The 23862-nt window shown below is 38.1% G+C and overlaps 1 protein-coding gene across 3 annotated transcripts in view; it reads right to left on the bottom strand.

The window, feature by feature from the left end:
• mrn (general transcription factor IIH subunit 4 marionette) overlaps positions 1-23862 on the bottom strand; it is a 127751-nt gene that overhangs the window by 80133 nt on the left and 23756 nt on the right. For all 3 annotated transcript variants that reach the window (XR_010859973.2, XR_010859974.2, XM_067146472.2), the window contains exons 4-5: positions 17110-17295; positions 3096-3276 (exon numbers count right to left, since the gene is read on the bottom strand). Coding sequence is in view for 1 of the 3 variants with exons in the window: in XM_067146472.2 (XP_067002573.1) it covers positions 3096-3276; positions 17110-17295 (367 nt within the window). In the remaining 2 variants the exon portion in view is untranslated. The remainder of the gene's footprint in view (positions 1-3095; positions 3277-17109; positions 17296-23862) is intronic.

Below are 23862 nucleotides of genomic sequence, written 5' to 3'. Positions count from 1 at the left end.
CCTGAAAATGTTCTTTGTCATCACTTGTAAAAAGAACGTGATTTCCAACACAGATACGATCCCTCACAAGAGGAAGCCGGTAGGAGAAAGTTGCGAGAAAACGAGAAATGGCCTTGAATTCCTAAACTTTACAGGGTACATTACACCTTCAGGAAGCAAGTCATAAGCTTCAGGAAAGTTCCATTTTGCTCTCCAGTTTTCCCTGATATTGCTGAATAACCCACAAAACCTGTATGTGCTTGTATTTTGCATTCCATTCAGAAGTTAGAAATTTATTCTGTGTTGAATGATACAGTGAAGGTTAGTGAATATTTTTTGCTTGACAGCCTACGTACGGATTAGGAACATAAACATGTGAAGTTGACTAGTGCAGTGCATATTTGTGTAGCCCAGTTATGGATACTGAAAAAAATCTTGATGTCGCTTACTAATGAAGACAAAATTAAAATCCAGGCATCCACATCTTTCAATGGTGGTGCGTATGTTGAAACTCACACCTTCGAGTTTCGACTCTGGTCGATCGAAGTGTTGTCGCATTCGAGATGACAGTCAAAGTAATCCTCTCGCACATGGTCGAGTTTAATTTCCAAATAATTTATGGTCGAAGAGTGCGACCAGAATATAACCCACTGGTTCAAAATATAATACAAACAGTGTCAACTGCAAATAATGCACTGATATTTTTATGGGCCCTAGTACAAATGTTTTTATATTTGTCTGGTGTTTTACACACCTGTTGATTCACTGTTGTTATTTAATAAGCCTTTTAATACTCACATCTCATCTTTAGAAATGGTAGATAGCCTATATCTTTCACTGTATCCGTACGTAGATGATGCAAAATGCACGCTTATTGGAAAAAGAAAAACAACATATCAAGTGTTGACAGATCCCTTTTGGATAGTTCTGATTCGTGTATTCATTAGTACATTTTCTCGCTTAACACATTCTCTTTCCTTGTCCCCTGCAGAAACGTCCTAACAAGCTTTTACTGAATAAACTAACCTCTGAAATCAGTCATCCACTTTGCACCATATCACATTCTTACTTAATTTCAGTACATAGCATTTAAATTAAGCGATCATTTATTTCAACCTTTATTTCTAATGAGTTGACTACTGTTATCGGCCATGTTATTGACACATTTGAAGTACAGAAACATATACTCTTTCATTTTCGAATTGTGCTTACAGAACTCCAGTCAAGTATTACTAATAGACTCCGACATGCCCTTTGATTTGAAAGTTAGAAACTTCATTTTGTTCCGTACTGAACTGGGATTACAGTAAAATGAAAATGTTAAAGGTCCACCTTTTCAATACCATGAATGTTTATTGATGTGAATATATATCACATAACGTCTAGAGAAGGTTGGTACTAGTTTCGATGCTCATTGCGCGTCATCATAGCCAACAAATCAATGGAGCAAAATGCAACTTATCGAATAGCAATATTTAACACATGATAGCACCTACAAGACAAATGTTAAACTGTGACTAGTTGAAATATAAAACACATGACAGCAAATACAAGGATTAATGTTGAAAGCTAAATTGTCAAAAGTTAAAACAATGAAATCAAAACAGAGAAGGTAACAATAGTTAGGGTATGATACACGAGAAAGTAGTCCAGCTTGAGGTTTGTAGAACATAAGGTGTATCTATATACAACATTTAAATGCACCAACTAAGGCAAATTTTAAATATAACATTAAAATGATGAGGGTATGGTGCATATAACCATCTAAAACATATGGCAGCACCTATAAAGTCACTGTTAGGTTATAACCAGTTGAAATGATGTGGTGTGTCTGACTGTAAAACATAACATTTTTGAGAAGGTATCCCAGTTGTTGAGTCTTGATAAACAAGAGAACAGTCCAGCTTGAAGTGCATAAATCATAAGTCCTCATATGTTATCAGTGAGAAGAATAATCTTGTTCTCTTAAGTTGCAGTAATTAACAGGCTTAATTCAGGTGGTTTTGAAACCAACAATATGGTCTTGTGAAGATCATAATTTGAATTAACGTCACGATTCCCAGTTCAGTATGGAAATGTGGAGACCTGACGAAAAGATTGAAAGCCAAATTAGGCAGCTCGCTGGTGCACAGAGGAAAAACTATAATTAACTATAATTAAATGTGTCAATGCTCCAAATTGAAGGCAGAGAAGAGGATTCTAAGGAATAAACACTTACGAATCAAACCCATAACATTTGAACGAAGGAAATACACCATTACTGACAACCAAAGGACAGCCAGGTCTGACAGGATGAAGAAGTTTTAGGAGCGGAAGAAGAAGATGAAAAGCTAACTCTGTTGAATACTATTTGACTTTATTATATATGACTGATTAACGTGCTCCAATTGGGCCATAAACTATGTAAAAAAAAAAAAAAAAAGAAACAATATTTGTACTAAATATGCTGGTGGAAAACAAGTGTACTAAATTAATTGTATTATTTACCATATTTTGTTTTTTTCTTTCTATTATTTTTTCAATTTGTTTAAATACTACTCTCCTGTTTTTTCTTAATAAATTCTATTCCTTATAATGTATATTCGGGTGTGCCACCTGAAAATGGAGGATGTCTCCGTTGGTGGTATACTTTTAAATAAATAAATAAATAAATAAATAAATAAATAAATAAATAAATAAATAAATAAATAAATAAATAAATAAAGTGAATGAATAAATAAATGAATTAATAAATGAATTAATAAATAAATGAATAAATAAATAAATAAATAAATAAATAAATAAATAAATAAATAAATAAATAAATAAATAAATAAATAAATAAATAAAATGCTTGTAGTACCAATTTGTGGATGTATTTTATGTTATCTTTTAATATTTTTGACGCTATACGTTATGCTTCTGACACAATTAAATTAACAAACATTAAATGCAATTTCACTCTAAACAAATGACACTTATGAAATTAGAATTTAATACATTTAGTGATTATTGATATGACAATCATATTATTAATGAAAAATTCTTATCACAGACATCAACTTTTCTCAAACAGCTAGTATAGGGTACATGTACATGTCATCAGGTCAAAATAGTTCAGATGGAGCTATAATTACCTTTCCCATAGTACTGAAGCTTAATTGGAAGAGGAAAGTAAGGCATTCCACGAGATCCAGCCCCCGAGCCTGCACAGTGTCCAGATACTGCAATATGAAGTACCACACCTGAGATGGGGTATCCAACAGAAGAAACTGAAATCCCTCACGAGTGATTACTGGACTGCCATCCTCCTCATCACTAAAACAAAAATAAATCTTAATTTTATAAAAGACTAGCAAGATACCCATGCTTTGCAACGGTTTTAAAATGAAAGTACTATTCAAAGTTTTACATTTTGGAAAGTCCACTGTCAGCTAAAAATACGCCCTCAGTTCGTACGTCAAACGGTTTTGGGGGAATTATTATTATTTATTTCCTGATCAGACACTCATTTGAACCCCATATGGAAGAATTTAAATGTTTTAAATCCTATGTTATTTAATTTCTAGGATGTAAAAGTGACCAACCTGTGAAATTTTTATTTTGCACGTCTAACAGTTTTGGAGGAATGAATACTTTAGTAAGGGATGAATGTTTTTAAATATTTATGAACATCTAGTGCATAGAAGACCACTCTTCATTAAAAAAAATTAATTCTGTGCCTGAAACCGTTTCGGAAGAATGGATATTGTGTTTCTGAGTGTCAACCACCACCTAAACAAATTATGCATGTTCCTTTACTTTTACAGGAGATTCCAAATACTAATTTTCACGTCTGTAACATCTTCAGTATTTGATACATAATTATCTTCATAAAAAGAATCCAATACTTTCTTCATTTCTTTTCACCCACCCCAGCCTCTTAGGTGGATTTGCCAAAAACAAAAAAAACAAAAAAAATACATGTTTATTTTTAAAGTTTCAAATACAAATTTTCATGTCTGTAACATCTTCAGTTTTTGAGATATAAGTATCCTCATAAAAATAATTCAACCCCTTATTCAGTCCTTTTTAAAACCATCTTAAATGAATTTTCCAAAAACAAAAAAATACGTGTTTCTTTATTTTTAAAGGAGATTGCACATACCAACTTTCATGTCTGTAATATCTTCAGTTTTGGTGATAGCAGTATCCTAATATAAATAATACAACCCCTTTCTTAGTTATTTTACCCCCCTCTTAATTGTTTTCTTCCAAATACAAAAAGCACCGAGCTCGATAGCTGCAGTCGCTAAAGTGCGGCCAGTATCCAGTATTTGGGAGATAGTAGGTTCGAATCCCACTGTCGGCAGCCCTGAAAATGGTTTTCCGTGGTTTCCCATTTTCACACCAGGAAAATGCTGGGGCTGTACCTTAATTAAGGCCACGGCCGCTTCCTTCCCACTCCTAGCCCTTTCCTGTCCCATCGTCGCCATAAGACCTATCTGTGTCGGTGCGTCGTAAAGCAACTAGCAATACAAAAAGTGCGTGTTACTTTATTTTTAAAAGATTAAAAATACCAATTTTTACGTTTGTAATAAGTTAAGCTTTTGAGAGATACTGTAGATAAGCTCATCTTAAAAACTCACCCCTTTAACATTTCCCTTTAAATGTATTTTCAGAAAATAAATTATGTGTGTTCCTTTACTTTTACAGGAGATTCCAAATACCAATTTTCATGTCTGTAATATGTTACATTTTTGAGACACAGTATATTGTAGATATACTCATTTTAAAAATTCACCCCCTTTGTCACTCCTATTTACCCCGGGCTCTTAAGTAGATTTTCCAAAAACACAAAAATATGTGTTTCTTTATTTTTAGAAAAGATTCCAAATGCCAATTTTTATGACTGTAACATTTCAGTTTTTGAGATTCAAGTATCCTCATAATAGGTATTCAACCCCTTTTTCACTGGTTTTCTCACCCCCATTAACAGAATTTCCGAAAAGAAAAAAAGTCTCCTTATACTTAAAGAAGATTCCAAATACTGATTTTCACGCCATTTCTTTATGTGCAGTAGTTTTGGCTCGGTGATGATGAATCAGTCAGTCAGTCAGTCAGTCAGTCAGGACATGTTATTTTATATATACATATAAAATTTTAGTTGGTGATATGTTACAAACAATCATAATTTATATACCAGTACCACTAAACTATGAAGAACAAATGACTCAGGATTTTTCTTTTCTTCTTCTTGTTTGTTGTTCAAAGGGGCCTAACATCTAGGTCATCAGGCTTATTTTCTTCTAACAATGTGATAACATCTGAGTCATCTGAAAATGTTATAGTTGGAAAATCACGGATATGGAAAGTTTACATTTACAGTAAGCTAATTTATATGTAAAATATGTTTCCTAAAGTTATCAATTTTTTATAACTAATAGTGTGAGCTCCCATGTTCCCGTCCTCTTGTATTTTCAATATAAATCTGTTCTTGGTACCATTTATTATTTAGATGTTTAAGTGATATTCTGTTGCCTTTCTAGTTCGGTGAATGAACAGCTGTTTTCTTTCCTCTGACCAGATCCCTCAGTAGTTGTCTGCATCTTTAACATCTCCTTTCTTGTGAAGGGAGAGGATGTGTGAAGGCTCAGCTGATTCCTCAGATTATCTTGGCCATGAGCTTCCTCTGTTCCAAGAATTTCTCCCAGTTTCCCTTGGTCTTTTTTTTTTTTTTTTTTTTTTTTTACGTCGCACCGACACAGATAGGTCTTATGGCGACAATGGGACAGAGAAGGGCTAGGAGTGGGTAGGAAGCGGCCGTGGCCTTCATTAAGGTACAGCCCCAGCATTTGCCTGGTGTGAAAATGGGAAACCACGGAAAACCAAACCTTGGTCTTCTAGCAGTTCCATCTCAACCATGCTGTTTGTCTTTGGGGTATTGTGTTCTCACAGTCTTCAGTCTTCTTGTGAGGAGAGCAAGTTCACTGGCCACTTAACTAGAGCCTCCTTTAGTTGGTCCCAGTTATTTAGATCTGCTTTGTTCAACCTCTGACTTATTTCTTGGTAGTTATTTAGTCATTATGTATTGAATCTGATTGTCCTGGGGGCTTTGTGCCATCTGGTGTTTATGAGCAGGAGTTTCAGTTGGATCTTTCAGAGGTAGTGATCCGAAACTAGGTTGGCGCCTTTCAGTACTTCTACATTTAATATTTCCTTTTGGGACTTTCCCAATAGCCGCATGGTATAACTGGAACTCACCCAGGTTAGTGTTGGGAGATATACAGGTCTTCTGTTTCCTAGGTAGGTGTCTGATGACTGTGGACTTCATGGCCAAGCCATAAGTCCTACACAATTCCACCAATTATTCTCCATTATGGTTACTTTGCTTGAGGGATGGATCTTTGTCCAAAATGTTTCTGTATTTTCTCTCTTTTCCCAACAGGGTATAGAAGTCACCTAGCAGTATCGTGGTATATCTCTCTGGGATTTTATATCCTCTAGACTGTTCCATACCTGCCAACTTTTAGAAACCAAAAATAGGAAGATTTTTTAATTCTTGGATTTCATCACATATATTCCACCAGTCTACGTGAAAAAAGGTCAGGATAAAAGGCATACATATCTACAGTTACAATGCGAATTGACCATTAAATTTAAAATCTTAAACTAAGAAAACATAAAAATGGTTACAAGAAAATGTACCTAATCACTCTCAGTTATGACACATACGAATAACAATATTTATGCCACACCGACACATACAATAAAATCCATAATACCATATTTTCTCGTGTAATTAATGCACTTTTTTGACAAAAAATACAGCCAAAAACTTTACATGCGTAAATTATTCAAGGAATTCAGGTCTTTACAAATTATTTACAATTCATGTGCGGTTATTGTCATTTGGCGTAAAATTCCGGTGTGAGATTTTTTCTGAAAAGTCAGATAGGGTACATCAGGTAAGTTAGACACGTGGGTTTGAAGTACCGACACTAGAAAATACGACCTGAACAACATACTGGCAAAAAAAAAAACTGTCCAACACGAGAAGAACCGGGCATTGAAGGAGGGACCCTGTTACATTACCCCAAACCGTTCGTATCCAATCTTGTACGAGTGACGTGTCCATCCACCCTTTTCCTTGAATACGAACATGGATCACTCGCGGAAATTTTGCTTTAGGCATTGTGTTTTGTTTTAGAACAATGTAAGGTGTAAGCTTTCTGCCATCACCTGTTACAGCAAGCATTGCAGTGCATCATTGTTTTTCGCTTCTGGTAGCGCGTACGATAACACTCTTATGTTCCTTTCTTATCACTTGTTCGACTTTGTGGCATATGGAAACTAATTGGCGTCTGACCTGCAGTTCCTATAAGGGATATGTAATGTTCCTTCACTTTACGCTTCTCAATTACAAAGCGATGAAAATGGTTGAAATCATTAGTCATTTTTTGGCATAATGTTGTTCTTCATTGAAAAGAAAGTCCATTTCTCTTCATAAAATTAATCAAGCCTCGGCTAACCTTCAAATCCGAGACACTAATTCCATGTGGCATGGCTATTTCTCATTCTTTAAAATACAGCATTTCATGAGAGACGGCTTATCCAACATTGCGTAACAAAATCATATATTTAAGCAGATAATCCTCTGCTTGCGGAAACTTGCCGCTCTCTGGTTCGCGAAATGCTTTGCGAGACTTGTTGGCCGCTTGAACTGCACTTATGTTACCGCGGTAGCGCACGTTTCATTTGGACACCGAATAATTGCTGCCCGCTGCTCTATTCCCATATGTATTGGCGTAACTGATCACTGCGAGTTTGTATGATGCAGTATTACTCCAATACTGTGGACTGACAAACAATTTTGAGACCACAGAATGTCCCATACCTGAAACACTCATAAAACTAGTGCAGTGGGATTTCCTGACGGCTAATAACAGCACATTGCCCTGTGTTTGGAATCCCTGCTTTCGCAATAGGAAGCCTGCTACTTGAGTACTTGACATCTTTATTTCGAAACGCATCCGGAGCTGAGTGATGGATGTCTGAAGTTGTGAGTGCGTCAAATATGTGAACATTTCTTTTTCCCCACTTTGGACAAAAATATTGGGATGCGTAAATTATACAAGGGCATTAATTATGCGAGAAAATACGGCAGTTTCCTTTGTCAGAAGGTAAAATTAACAGAAATTTATAGGTATCTCTGAACACTTGGAGATAACGTTTGTCATATTTTTTGGCCATAACGAGAAAAGAAAATGCCAGAAACTGTCACCGACACAACCGCCTTAAAAACATTCAACTCATTAAAATTATGCACTTAAATACCAAAACTACCACATATAAAACAATTCATTATGTCCCATACATTATTAACATACGACTTTGACAGAGGGGAAAAGCATAGAAATGCAAGAAAAAACACGTGGCCTACAACTCCGACAAAACTACGCACAGAAACGATGTTAACAGCACCCGAACAACACAATATCAAACTCATTCTTTCGTCCCCATTAACTGAGTCGTTAGCGCGCGCTAGCCTCTTGCTTGCAGGACGATCGCCGCCCCGAATCCCCAGCTGTATCAAGCGCACACACTGCTGTGGTGAGCGGGAAACACGATACACGAAGGCGACGGATGAAACACTCACGAAATAAAGTTTCAAATAAATACGCTTGAAAATGAGGTTTCGTAAATTAAACAAGCACATAAGAATTTATCCTTTACCCTAGGGGAAGAGTATTGGCCGTACTAGGGGTTATATTAGTAAAAATTCGGAAGAAGTAAAAATAAATCGGAAAATCGGAAGACGAGTTAAAAACCGGAAAGTTTTCGGGTAAATCAGAAGGGTTGGCAGGTATGCTGTTCATTTCTTTCCAGGTTCCTCCTGTTGTCCTGGCCGACTGGAGTTGATTATACTCAACTGCTCGGCGAGGTGAAGTCAATAACTTAGACGAGTATCCTGTGGCTGACTATAAATCCTGTAGCTAAGTGGAGTACATCCTACATTACCTGCTGGCCCGATTTTCCTTTGACGATTCTGTAACCTTGTAACTCAAAGGCATGATTGTTGGTGAACCTGATTTCCTGTACTGCTGTCACTAAAATGTTCTGTAGTGTGAGTGAGGCAATCAGATGTTTCAGCTGACCCACGATGAATTGGTGTTAATTATTGAGAAGAAGCTTTGATGTCTTTGCCTGAGTTTACATCCGGTGTTTTCAGGATGCTCCATCTCATCCTTGTTCCATGTTGGTGCAGACTCTCAACAGAAGGTCAACTGATGTCGCCATAGTCAATGTTGAATTGATTACTACCTCAGGTAGTGCATTTAGCAAAATTTTCTTCCATACTTAGCTGAAGATAATTCTTCAAAGGACAGTGACAAGTTGCTATCCAAGGGACAACCTAGGTTGTCAGCCTGAGAAGATTTATTATTCAGGGTTGTTTCCCCTAGAAAAATTGGCTTCTCCACACTACCCTTGGTTTTCTATCAGGGTTTTCCTTCCCCTTAACCTCTATGCTAAATCGGTGGTATATTTTAATAAGTTTTCCTTTTTAAATCCGGACATAAACTGTTGGCTATGAAAAAGAAATACAGTAAAACGTTGTTAACTCACTGGGCCCGAGCCACGGAACCATTCCGTGCTTCGTCTCGGTGGACCAAACGCCAGACCACGGAACTGTTCTGTTGTCTCATTTTACTACATAATTCAACTTTTCCTCAAGAGATGGCAGAGTGAGTTGCATATGTGATTTGTGTAGGAACACTTTCTTTGCAATGTTATATGCTCTTTGCTAATATATATCGATAGTGTGCTTGGTAATGTTAGTTTGAAGTGGGCTATCTCTAGCTTTGAGATTCGCTTGTAAACAAGATGGCTGCCATTATAGAACTTATATTTACCGATATATAACCCCTTTTAGGAAGTAATGATGTTTAGGAATGTAATTTTTTCACTGAAATTAGTAGTAATATTAGTACTAGTGTGAGCAACGCTCCTGAAGAACAAATAGATGCAGAAATAGAACAGGAAGTGCAAAGAGAAGACTGTGTTACAGCTCAGCAGGCGGACTGAGCACGGTCCCGTCATGCTAATAAAATAAAATGTTTTGCTGTATTCCTTGTTCCGCAGTTTGTGGTATGAAAGCCTTTTGTTTTCATGTACATTTAAATCTTTAATGGTCTTGTAAGTAAGAAATTTCTCATGATATGAAGCGACACTATATTTCTGCCAAAATAATCCCAGCGCCAATGCAGTTTCAATCCAACAAATATGCAGGGCTCAATGGGTTAAGACATTTGTGCAGGGGGCAAGGAAAGAGAACTTGCTAAGCGAAAAAATGTACTACTGAAAACACGAATGAAAACTATTCAACAGGGATATGTAAACACTTGATAGTTTTTTCGACATGCATGAATTTTTGCAATTCACAAATTTCATTATATAGGTCCTTATTGATACAGCTTAATTAAGAACTAATATTTGGTTTAATGATCCACCTCCACAGAAGCAAACACCCCTTCCTTCCATTCTACGTATAGGCAGAGCAGTTTCCCCTTCCCCTAATAACAACGCTCCTCCTCCCGCCCCCAGCCAAGTTCCGCCAGGCAAGGGGAAACATAATTATAGAAACATAATTATAACAAGCGCAGCAGTGTGGTGAGAAACAGGTCATAGGGAGGGTAAGTTTCCATATCATGTAATCTAACAAAAACTTACTCTTTTTATCTCCGAAAGTTCAAGCCCAATGAAAAACACATTTCTTCTTTCCAGAACTTGTCTCTTTAATTTTATGGGATTGAAAGCTTCAGTATTCTCTACTGACGAATTGACAAGATTCTGTTTCTCCCACCTCTGAGGCCACAGCTTAACTTCTACCTTATTCAGTACACTGAAGCTTTGTCAAACCTCAATGAACATTAATTAGCGGATAATGCTATGAAGTCAATTTTAACATGTACAAGATTTTTTCTAAGAAAGTGGTGGACAGTATTACAGAAAAACAGAGTGTATTGATTTCAGTGTAAAAGACATGGTCTCATCAATTTTAAATCATTGGACACTAATATGTCTACGGCTGAAGATAAAACATGTACCAAAGTATACATAAAATATTTTAATAATAATAATAATAATAATAATAATAATAATAATAATAATAATAATAATAATAATAATGTTATTGGCTTTACGTCCCACTAACTACTTTTACGGTTTTCGGAGACCATAAAATGTTTTCAGATTAAGTGTATTCTCATTTGTAGTGTAAAGTGAAGTGTATTGATTAGGTGGATCATTAAACCAAATAGGCATTCACAAACAGGCTTACTTGGTTATTCAGCAATATCACTGAAAAGTGAACTTCCGTGAGGCTAACGACTTACTCCTCGAAAATGTTATTTACCCTGTAAAGTTCAGGAATTCAAGACCTTTCCCGTTTTCTCACAACTTTCCCCGACCTGCCTCCTGTGGCAAGGGCTTGTTATTTGTATTCACAAATGTCCTGACACTGATGGAAAAGACATAAGAAATAGTTGACTTCAAGAAAGAAAAAGATATAGCCATACTTGGACTGTGTGAGACCAAGAAGAGGGGCACAGGAGAGATTTCTTTAAAAGAAGGATACAGGCTGTATTACAGCGGAGGACCTGAAGCAAACAATGCAGTGGCCATCATACTTAGAAAAGAAATCCAAGAATCTACAAAATGCATCAGCGATAGGATGATGGTGATGAGACTCCAGTTTGAAAATGACATGAAAGATCTATTTCAGTTGTATGCCCCACAAACGGGTTGCATAGTTGAACATCTAGAGGACTTTTTAGAGGAAATGGGGCGACAGAAGATAAGGGAGATCTAAATGCACAAGCTGGAATGGAAAGACAAGGAAAGGAAGTTGTTGTAGGGCCCTTTGGATATGGAAATGTAAATCTAGAAGGCGAGTTGTTGGTGGATTTTGGCACGAGGAACCAAATGATTGTTGGAAACACCTGGTTTAGGAAGAAGAACAGTCAGAAGATTACGAGGTACGGTTGGGGAGACAGACGAACAAAGACCATGACTGGTTATATAATCATCGAGAAAGAATACCAGAAGAACCTTTTAAATGTTACAGCCATGGCTGAAGAAGCCTTTGGTGGAGATCATAGAGTTGTGATAGGAAAACTGAAAGTGGGAAAGATTGAAAAGCCCCCATTAAGAAGAGAAGAAAATTAAAGTATGGAAGTTAAAGGAGAAAATCATACAAGATGAATTTCAAAGGGAAATAATACCCTTGGTACCCAGGATGGAGATGGGGAATGTTGAAGATGAATGGAAAAGATTTAATAAGCACTGGTTGGATGTGCAGAAAAGGTCTGTGGTAGAACATCAGGAAATGTGAAAGAAAGACACACGCTAGTGGAATGATAGGGTAAAGAATAATGTGAAGGAAAAGAAAATGGCATGAAAGCATGAACAACATCTAAGACTGAAGAAAATATGTGGAGGCAAAGAATTTGGCCAAGAAAGTAGTGGAGGAAAAAAAAAGAGGAAAAACTGGGCCTTATTCACACAGAAATTGAGCGATGATATGCAGGGCAGCAAGAAATTATTGTATGGTATCTTAAGAAACAAAAAGAGAGATCAAGTAAACACCAGATTTGTGAAGGATGAAGGCGGCATAATATTAACAAAGCCAGAAGAAATAAGAAATAGATGGAGAGAGTATTTTCAGAAGTTGCTGAACGTGAGAAGTTAATGACAGTCATTCAAGGACCACCAGGAAAGGCAATTAGTTGATGAAGAAATGGATAAAGAAATTACAATGAATGAAATTGAAACTGCAGTAAGAAAGATGAATAATGGAAAAACTGCTGGAATAGATGAAATTTCAGGGGAGATGATAAAGGCAGCTGGAGCTGTAGGCCTGCAGTGGACATATCAAGTTCTCAGGATTGTCTGGGAGAATAAGGAGGTCCCTGAGGATTGGCAAAAAGAAATAATCATCCCAATTTTCAAGAAAGGCAATATGAAAGTACTGAAGAACTACAGGGGAATTACTCTGATACCTCATGTTGCTAAGATAATGGAGAGGATACTGGAAAGTAGGATAAGGTTGAGGGTTGAAAATCAGATACAGGAAAATCAGTTTGGTTTCAGAAGTGGAAGGTCAACAACAGAGACCATTTTCATTATGAGACAACTAATGGAAAAGCAATGGGAATATGGGAATGATATGATGGTGACATTCATTGACATTGAAAAGGCATATGACAGTGTCCCCAGGACTAAAGTTTGGAACAGTCTGGTGCATAAAGGAATTGGACAGGGATTAATAAAAATAATCATGGCAATGTACAAGGAATGTTGTAGTTGCATGCAAACACAAGTTGGCAGAACAAGTTGGTTCAAAATCACTAGTGGGCTGAGACAGGGAAGTGTTCTAACGCCAATCCTGTTTACAATAGTAATGGATGACATCATGAGAACTGCAAAAGCAGCATATGGAGGAAGAGAAATGAACATGTTGTTATTTGCAGATAATATTGTGAATTGGGGAGAAGAGGACATGAATGTTCAAGAACAGTTGGATGTGGTGAATGGGAAAATCGATGAATGTGGATTGAAAATAAGTTCAGAAAAGAGTAAAACTCTTGTTTGTTATGACTAGAGGGGAGAAAGAAGGGAAAAGTCAGATTAGACTTGCAGACAAGCCCCTGGAAGTAGTGGAGACGTTCAAATACCTGGGGAGTGAATTAATAGAGAATGCTCATCTGGACGCTGAAATTACAGTAGTAAGAGGATTCAAGCTGGAAGCTGTTTCTACCATAGTGTAAGAAACGTGTTATGGGACTAAGATGTGCCAATGGAAGCAAAGGAAACTATGTACAAGATGTATTAAGTACAACTAACAGAGCAGACACTTGGAAATGACAAAGAAGGATGAGAGTCGAATACAGGCAGATGAAATGAAGTTGTTGAGGAGTATGATACAGAGGAGTAGAAGAAACAAAATAAGGAATGAGAAAATCCAGGAAAGAATGGAGTGGAAAAAATGAATGATAGAATAGGGAAGAGCCGGTTAACACAGTTTGGGCACATAAAGCAAATGAGTGATGAAAGAATGCAAAAAAAGGTAATGGAAATGCAAATGCAAGGAAGGAGAGGCCGCGGATGACCACGATTGAGATGGAAGGACACAATCCAACGCAGTATTAGAGAAAGAGACCTGGACTGGGACACAGTGTTGGTAGAGGAGTGGTGGAAAGACTGAAGAAAGTGGGGAGGAACCATATCTGTCCCTACCCGGCTACAGCTGGATAATAGGAAATGATATAGATGATGATGACTAAGCAGTAATAGTGAAAATTTGTGACAAAAAAGGGAGGTATTATTATGGAGAATTAATACAACATGAAGCGGGGCTTCGTATTTACGACGCGCTAAGCAAGAAAACGTCTTAACAAGGAACGCACTGATGAGATTTCACTGTAATGAGTTTACATACCTCGCAGAAGAAACTTGTAAGACAATTAAATGAACTGAAATAGGGCAATTAATTAAACATAACTAAAACACTGGCGAAGATTCAGTGGGTAACTAGTGAAAGACGAGAGACCCTCTAATGGATAAATTGAAACAAATGATTAGGTCATGTTGCTAGCGAATCTCTAAGAGGCTTAGCAATATATGAGCATAAACTTCTAGCCCATCTGGTGAAGGAACCATGTAAGAGTCATCATAATTTTTTATCTCCATCATCCATTTCTCAGTCAAGGTGTGAAGATGTTGGCAAAATCAATCCTTGGATTTTGAGGAGAGATCTTTGCACAAGCAATTTCAGTACCTTCAAGATTATCAAACCATCTTCCTTAAAGAAATGAAGGCATGGATAAGGCAAAATTCTAGTCCCTCAATTATAACATTTCAACTGTATGATCGATGGGGTAGCAGTCTGATACCATGTAAATTCCCCCATTTTGGGTTAACCTGCTGGGCCAAGTAGCTCAGATGGCTGAGTATTGACCTAGCTCAGTCAGTAGTATTGAAAGTGCTCAAACATATCAACCTCTTGTCAGTCGATTTACACACAAATAAAAGAGCTCCTGCAGGACAAAATTCCACCTCAGCATCTCTGAAAACTGTAAAAGAGGATTATCTTGCTTAATGTGTTGGAACATCATCTTGAATTTCACAATAGAATTCAACATGAACTAAATGGTCATTTAGGGGCAATTTGAAATTAATGCCACCTACACACCAAACTATACCCTAACATTTTTACACATGATATTCTGAGCAGTTTGGATATTTACATCAGGATAATTTTTTCAAATGTATACCCAATTTATTTGAAAGTCATATTACAGGCACTTAACCCTTATTTCAGATTTTGTATGGTCAAAATACTGTTCACAGTGATGTACAATATCTTGATTTGTTGCCAGAATTTTAACAGGCTGATTGGAAGCATCAATTACAAGAAGGCAGTCTGTATAGTCAGCATGGCAATTCCATTCCCACATGGCATCAAAGCAAGTGGAAGATCTTTGAAGCATGGTTTTATATACCCTCCAACTATGCAAAGCCCACCCTCTAAGTAACACAGGCAGACTTCCTTGAAACACATATTGTTGCCAAATGTCTTCCCTCTTCCTAGTGTCTAAAGCAGAATGTACATTTTAGTTCTCTTTAGCACTTTTAGGATTTTATGTAACTGTGTCATAGTTTACTGTGGAAGCATGATCTTTCAAAATGTATTTATATACTCATGAGCAAGTGAATCAGAGATACCTGGCTAGTAGTGTGCAGCTTCCCATTTCGCCTTGACGACAGCGGTGATGCAACATGGCATGGACTCCAGAAGGCACTGGAAGTTTTGGGAGAGCCATACTGATCCATAATCGCTGCACAGCCTCCCATAATTCACGAAGATTAGTCGGAGAAGGGTCCAGGAAACACATCCCCTTTGACAGCATCCCGGATGAGCTCAATGGACTTGGGACTGGGGCTCCTCAAGGGGCCAAACAAGTGTCTTCACACCAGTCAGCCAAAATTCTGGAGCGATGGGCTGGAGCATTGTTTTGCTGTAGGTAGGGGTTGCTTGCAGGATGCTAGAGGCAAACTAGGATATGATCTGCTAGCAGGTTTCTGTAACATTCGCCAATGAGGGCCATTGTCAGATGTACCACAGGTCCCATTTCATACCACGTGAACAATTTCCATATAAAGAAACCACCACCAGCCTGAACTGTACTCTGCTGGCAGAAAGAATCCAGTGCCTTATGTGGTTGACGTCACATTAGTATTTGGCCATTGGCGTGTACCAACTGGTACTCTTCTCATCTCTTCAGACGACCTTTCGCCACCTTCAAGCATCTAATGGTGGTGTTCCTTTGCCCATGTCAGTCGTGCCCTGTGACAGGTATTTAGCAGAGGTACATGGGACACTCGCTCGGAAAGGGTTCTGCATGGTATGCCTGCTCGAACGTCGACGTTGTTGTTATCCAGCACTGAAATGACAAGTGATCTGCTGCACTGTGGATGTTTATCTGCTCTTACAATCCGGGCTAGACAACACAACCCATCATCAACGCATCAAACACTATGACAGTTGATCCCGGTTAAGGACGGAATGGCCGTGGCGACTATACGTAAGGTAATGTACCCAACTTTGTCACATTTTCATTTGGGTGGCTAGGGGAACTGCTGACAACATTAGTATCAGCAAGGACCCTGTAAACAAACAAATAAAGAAAATTATTCATTCAAGTCTACACTTTCTCAGCATTATTAATGGCCTCCCAGGAATGGTCACTTACTTTCAAAATAAAAACGCCTTCAAACTAGTTTAACAATAATTTATTTAGGTAAATTCCACTGCAAATCCATTGAAAGTCAGTTACATATTGAAAATAAATTCTGCATGTATATCTACAAACTTTTACCAAAACCTAATACACTGCTGTTGCCCCAAATTTCCATGATTTTCCCCAAATGAAAATGTCATAAGCAGAATAAAACACTTGAAATACTGGCTGCCTACCAGAGATCAACACATACCACTAGCCTGCTAAAATTAAAGGATATATATTTTGTCGACATGTCTCGTAGAATTTCAAAGAAACTACGCAAAGAATTAGGCTTTAATTTATTTTCTGGTAACACTCAATTACTTACCGTTTCATGAGTCCTGCATGAAGTAATATTCGAACAGCATCAGCAGATATGCCCTCTTGCTGTTGTGATCCTACCATGTAGTGAAGCACACATTCCCAACGCTCCATGGCATAACTATCTAGGTAAGGGATGTCTCGAGGTTTACTATCCACCTCCAGTTGGGAAGACATACTCCATGGCTTACCCCTGTTATCAAAAAACAAGGCCACAAAATGCAGTTTTGCTTCTTAAATAGCAATCTTCAGTATTATTAATAAGAGATTAAAGCACACATAAAAAAAATGTTGGTTTCACGTGCTGCAAATCTGACATCTGCTTTATTCTTACACATTCATATTTGCTTAATTCAGGTAATTACTGAAGAATCACATAGATATACTATGCATATAGTATTACTTGAATGATGCAAAAACTTGTCCAATGTTGGTATGGAACTTACTCCTAAATATCCCTGTACACGATATATACGTATAATAAGTTGCTGGTTCTCAACTATGTACATCCATATGACTCAGAATATACATATTAAAACAGATTCACAGAATGTAAACCACTATATTGAGGCATTATCTGAACACCTCATGTTAAGGCACTTAATGTGCTGCAAATCACAAATCTTACTCTTTGATATTTATATTTTACTTCTTTTATTCATAACTGCCGTAGCCTATATATTCATAAACTTGTTTTAGTATTCCGGATCCTTGTGTTCACCTGTAACATCAGACTGATTAATGAATTTTTTAAAATATGTGAAATCATTTTAACGTTTCCCAGTTATCCACTCCGCTTTCTTCTTATACTGTATTTTTGTATGTACGTTATTACAACATTTACAATGACTCTGAAATTTCTTACCTCTCTGTAGTTGCCACATTTTTTTACAATTTGTTTTACATCACACTGACACAGACAAGTCTTATGACGACGATAAGATAGGAGTGGGAAGGATATGGCCGTGGCCTTAATTAAGGTGCAGCCCCAACATCTGTTTGGTGTGGAAATTGGAAACCACATAAAACCTCCTTCAGGGCTGCCGACAGTGGGGTTTGAACCCAATATCTCCCAAGTGCAAGCACCGGGCGAGTTCCCCGTGCGGTTAGGAGCGCGCAGCTGTGAGCTTGCATCCAGGAGACAGTGGCTTCAAACCTCACTGTCGGCAGCCCTGAAGATAGTTTTCTGTGGTTTCTCATTTTTACACCAGGCAAATCCTGGGGCTGTACCTTAATTAAGCCCATGGCCGCTTCCTTCCCATTCCTAGGCCTCTCCTATTCCATCATCGCCATAAGACCTATCTGTGTCAGAGCAACATTTAAAAAAATGCCAGCTAACAGCTGCATGACTCTAACCCCACAGCCAACTCACTTAGTAGTTGCCACAGTAAACCACTCTTAAAATGAGAAAGTTGTTATGCTCAGTCACAACACGCTTTACATTAGAGCAGGCATCGTCAATCAAGAACGAAATGCCTTCGGAACCAGTTTGCTCCCCGCTCTCGAGGAAAGACAGCAGCTTAGCGAGCAAGCAGGGGAAGTGCACGACGTAGTACGCACTGCAGGTCAGTGGTGCAAAGCTATAACACATCTTTCTGAACAGGTTAGATTGCAAGACGATAGGCGTGAACTCATGAGAGGTAAAACTAGTGTGTTTCCGTCTTTATCCTCACACCACATGACATTCAACTCTAGTCGGTTAATGTTGCATTTGCTATGGAAGAGATTTCAACACAGCGCATGAAATCTACGCCAAAAATTTTCAAACCTTCTTGGAAAGAAGAGTATTTAATAGTTCAAGAAAATAACACAGCAAAACGTGTAATATGTAATAAAATATGGAATCACATTCAAAAAAACATTAGAAGAATATAAAGAGGTTTTAATGTCACTGCGATTTTAGGTTTCACGATATTCAGGCATTAGGAAAGGATCTGCAGGTGTTCGGTATTCCCTTCTCAGTGGATGTACAAACTGTCAGACCAGCTAGAACTGACTGACTTACAGTGTGATACTCAAATGAAAGATAGGTTCGCAAACACAAACAGTTTGACTGAATTTTATGTTCATTTTCCAGGGAGAGATTTCATAGTGTGTACACATTTAATGCTCATATTGTAAGTACCCTATACGGATTAACTTATTTATGTGAACATATGTTTTCATTAATGAGGATTTGTAAATCTAGACACAGAAGTAGGCTCACCAATGAAAATTGAAATCTGTTTTGCAACTTGCCAGTGCGCAAGCGATAGTACCAAACATTGACACGCTGCTATCTAAATGAGCCCAAAGGTCCCGTGAAGGAAGAGTACACCACTGATATGTTTCAGTTCATGTGTTTAATTTGTTGTCATAGTCATAAATGCCATACAAATATTGAAATGTATGTTAATGAGAATGCAAAGAATATGTACAAATCACATAAATTGTATTTTCTTTCAGTAAATGTACGTGTCCCAAAGATTCAGTTAATTGTGAAAATGTATTTATCCAGGAAATATTGCACACTGCTGTATATTTCTTTTGTCAATGAATAATTTTCTTGTCCTGTTATACTTCGTAATCTGTGTCCTGTTCGTCTCATATGATTCATGCTGCAAATTATTATTATTATTTTAAAAAGCTGTTGTTCATATGGTAACATTTCCGAGCGGCAAGTACAGTACGGTCACAGTATGCAACCCGCCTGTCCGTTGCTCTCTTGTCAAGTGACCAACACCCATCCAGAGCGCAGCAAGTAACACTGGCTCCCTAGAGCAACTATGTGACGATGTCTGCATTAGAGAAATTAGTTCTACAAACTAGGCTATCAGCAGAATAGTCACAGCAAGCTGCTGCATGTGCAAGTTCCTTTTTTACAATTTTATAATCTATGAGCAAGAAATAAATATCCCTATCTTAGGAAAGCAAAGTACAGATCAGTGTTATGCATGGAGTATTTATTTACAATGATTAACATACACTGTACATTGATGTAAATATCCCATAACACTTACAAGAATTATACAGTTGCCCATACAAGTGCTCGTTTTGAAATAGAAACACAAGCATTTCTTACGGTTTTTGACTAAAGCAATTCCTTTTCGATGTTATAATATTTTAATACCAATATATTTGGTCCTTTATTTCCCTACAGTATCTGGTGTGTTTCAGGTGAGTTAATATGGACAAGTTTTAAAGAAAAAGGGATTGCTTTGCATTGGATTTTATTATTAACAAGCGTTTCTAGTGCCAATTATTCTGATGACCTCTCTTATTTGGGGTCTTTCAAACCTTTTGTGTTTTCGATTTGGTAGGAGTTTAGTGATGTGAACCCTCTTTGGATATTATTTTTCCTGAAATAGGGATAGTTTGTTCATTAGCCTATTTACTTGGCAAAATTTATTTTTCTCATCATGCCTTTATTGAGATTTCCAAGTGGGATTTTTGAAGTTAAAAATTTTGGGTCTTGTTTCCCATTCCCTTCTATTCTTTCCCTTTTTGAATTGGAGTTACCTGTACCTGTCATTAAATTACTTGCTGTGCCGTTTTAATTTGCTGTATTGTTATTAGGCAATTTAGAGCTTCCTGGCATTTTATGGGAGATTCTTTTTTAATTATGGTTATTTGTCTCTGTTAGAATTTGGTGCCCTTGCTAAGGTTATATATGTAATATATCTTAAGGTAATGTATAACCTGTCTTTGTAAAAGTATCGGCCACTTTGCTTAGTACATGTCCAAACCTTCATAGACGGCTCTTGAATCGGTGCAACGCCAAATATGTCCTGGACCATGTCACGGTGGAGACTGACGCTCTTCAGGTCTTTGTGAAGAGTATCGGCTCATTGCTGTTTCGGTCGTGCCTTTGGTCTCCTACTGACAAGTGACGGTTTCATTGGAGATGCGATCCAGTTTAAAGCTGCCAACTGTCCACCTCAGCAATTTCGTCTCCATGACGCCCAGTCACTCCTCTAACTTAGTTGTAGCCAGCCAACATACGCAACCATACAGTTCACAGGTTGGATGACAGTTCGATAAGTTTTTAATCTGAGATTATCTTTTATCCTCCAGTCACAGGTGACGGCGGTCGTTTTTCGAAATTTCATCCAGGCTGAAGAAACTTGGCTAACAGTGCAGTCACAATGTAAGTGGCTGGAAGTATCTGAAATGAAGATGCTGAGATGGATGTGCAAGGTAACGAGGAAAGACCTCATCAAGAACACCTTTATACAAGGCAATGTTAAAGTGACTGGAATATCTAGATAGGTCCAAGAAAGATGATTGCTCTGGTATGGCCTCATTAAGCGCAGGGATGAAAGTTATGTGGGAAGGGGAATGTTTGATGTGGAGGTGGAAGATAGGAGGGAGAGAGAAAGACCCAGAAAATGGATGGATTGTGTACGGGAGGATCCCAGGGAAAGTAAGTTAAGAGAAAATACCATTTGGAACCGAGGGTAATGGAAACGCCTTGTCAGAAACACCAACCCTGCATGAACAGGAAAAGAAGAAGTGAGAAAATACATCTCCTTAAGATTGTCTATCTTCTTCTCTTACTTCAGCATTTGTCTATCCTAGTGACAGGGTCCGATACATGGATTTGTTGTTTCCACTTAGTTCTGTCCTGGACCATGTCAGGGTGAAGACTGACACTCTTCAGGTCTTTGTGAAGAGTATTAGCTCATTGCTGTTTTGGTCACTGCCTTTGGTCTCCTGACGACTTTTAACGTGTAACCCGTCTTTGCAAAAGTGTCGGCCACTGTCCTTAGTACATGCCCAAGCCATCATACATGGCTCTTGAATCGGTGTAATGCCAAATGTCTCCCTGATGGTTTCGTTGGAGATGCGATCCAGTTTTTAAGATGCCAGCTGTCCACCACAGCAACTTCTTATCCATGACGCCCAGTCACCACTCTGCCTTAGCTGTAGTCAGCCAACACTCGCAATTATAAACTGCAACAGGTTGGATGACAGTACAATAGGTTTTTCATTTGAGATTTTCTTTCATCCTCTGGTCGCAGGTGATGGTGGCCGTTTTTTGCCTTTTCATCTAGGCTGCTGTTATCCTCGCAATGACCTCCTCAACAAGTCGGATATCATCAGCGATTGAGAAGCCAAGATACTTGAACTTTGTCATTTGCAGCATACCCGAATGGTTCCAACTGCTTGTGGATCTGACGTTATATAATAAAGTCTTCTTTTTTATTGCAGTGTAAGCCATATTATGCCAGCCAATTGTTCCATTCTTGGGTCTGTCATTGCAGATCAACCTGACATTATTAGCTTGGAGAAGGGTCCATGGTAAAGGATGGTGCAGGTCTGTTGTTAGTGTTCATCACTACAATGAACAAGAGCAGTAACAGCGCTGAACCTTGGTGAAAACAGACGGTGATAGGAAAGTCATTGGATGCTCATGCAGTGGCCAGAACATGGCTCCTTGTGTCTATATACAGCAGCTACACCCAGGTGACATGGTATTTTGGTATGTTTCACCAGCTCAGACAGGTCTTACAACGACAATGGATAGGACATGGCTAGGATTGGGAAGTAAGCGACCGTGGTCTTAATTAACGTACAACCCCAGCTGAAAAAAAGAAACTACGGAAAGCCATATTAACGGCTGTCGACGTGGGGTCCGAACCCACTATCCCTCGAATGCAAGCTCATAGCTACAAGCCACAAAACGCTTAGCCAACTCGTTCAGTGAGAATTCTGGGCTTTGTCACCTTAGCTTGGAGTATCCTAACACATTGTGGACGGGAGACGTGTTTAACTCGTCTTCACGAGATTCGTATGTTCAGCGACATCTGTCGAAACTTCTGAAACTAGCTGGTGGTCAAGGTTACTAGAATCTCGGTGTTGAAGCTTTCGTGTTACTCCATGATAGCTTTGCGTTATGTTCTTCTTCTGTTTCATGATTCATTTGCTAAGTTTTGCGATCTCATGTTTACATCGTTCAAGGAGCCATGTGGTGGGTAAGATGGCACTTCCCAGACTGAACACGAGCTTAGATGAAGACGAGATTTGTAATGAATTATATCCAGATAAGTAACCAGATTGCCCCAGTGATATTGACAACCATGAGTTTGATGTTGAAAGCTATTCTAACAAATGTGTTACGGTTGATAATCATGATGTACCCTCCAAAACAACGTGACATAGAGGTGGTCGAGAACGAGGCTGAAAGTGATACTGAGAGTGTAAATGGATGTATATGTCGATTTATTCTGATGAATGGGTAGAAAATAATAGTTCACCGACTTTCGAGGATTTCCCAGGAGTTCCTGGCAAAATGGTAAGACTTGATGAACCTCAAAATATTGAGTAGTAGGGCTTACTTTTTTTGATGATTTCTTTGAACTTGTTGCTGAGCATACGAAATTGTATCACGAGCAAACTGCTTCATCACACAAAATATCTCCTAACAGCTTGAAGTGGCCTGATGTAATGATTTGACACGATGATTTTTTGCTTTGTTTTATATTGATGGGACAGGTAAAAAGGACATATTGGAAAGACTACTGGTCAACTGATTCCCTCATTTAAACTATCATATACAGTGAATAAAAATATATTTGAGCAGATACCACACCAGGAAACATTATTAGGACTTACCAAATGTCTCCTGTATATTTCACCATAATCAGTACAAGGTTAGTGAAGTTCGACTCATTTGTTTACGTGCATGCGCTGTAGCAATACGTTACACAGAAAATGGCCGGGCACAGGGGATGAGCAGTGTGATGATCACCTGGTCCGCAATGTGTTAAATCTCAACAAT

The sequence above is a fragment of the Anabrus simplex genome, chromosome 4, assembly GCF_040414725.1.
Source record: "Anabrus simplex isolate iqAnaSimp1 chromosome 4, ASM4041472v1, whole genome shotgun sequence".
NCBI classification, from domain to species: Eukaryota; Metazoa; Arthropoda; class Insecta; order Orthoptera; family Tettigoniidae; genus Anabrus; species Anabrus simplex.
Note: the sequence above shows the minus strand (reverse complement) of the source record. Positions and strands in the feature narration are given on the sequence as shown.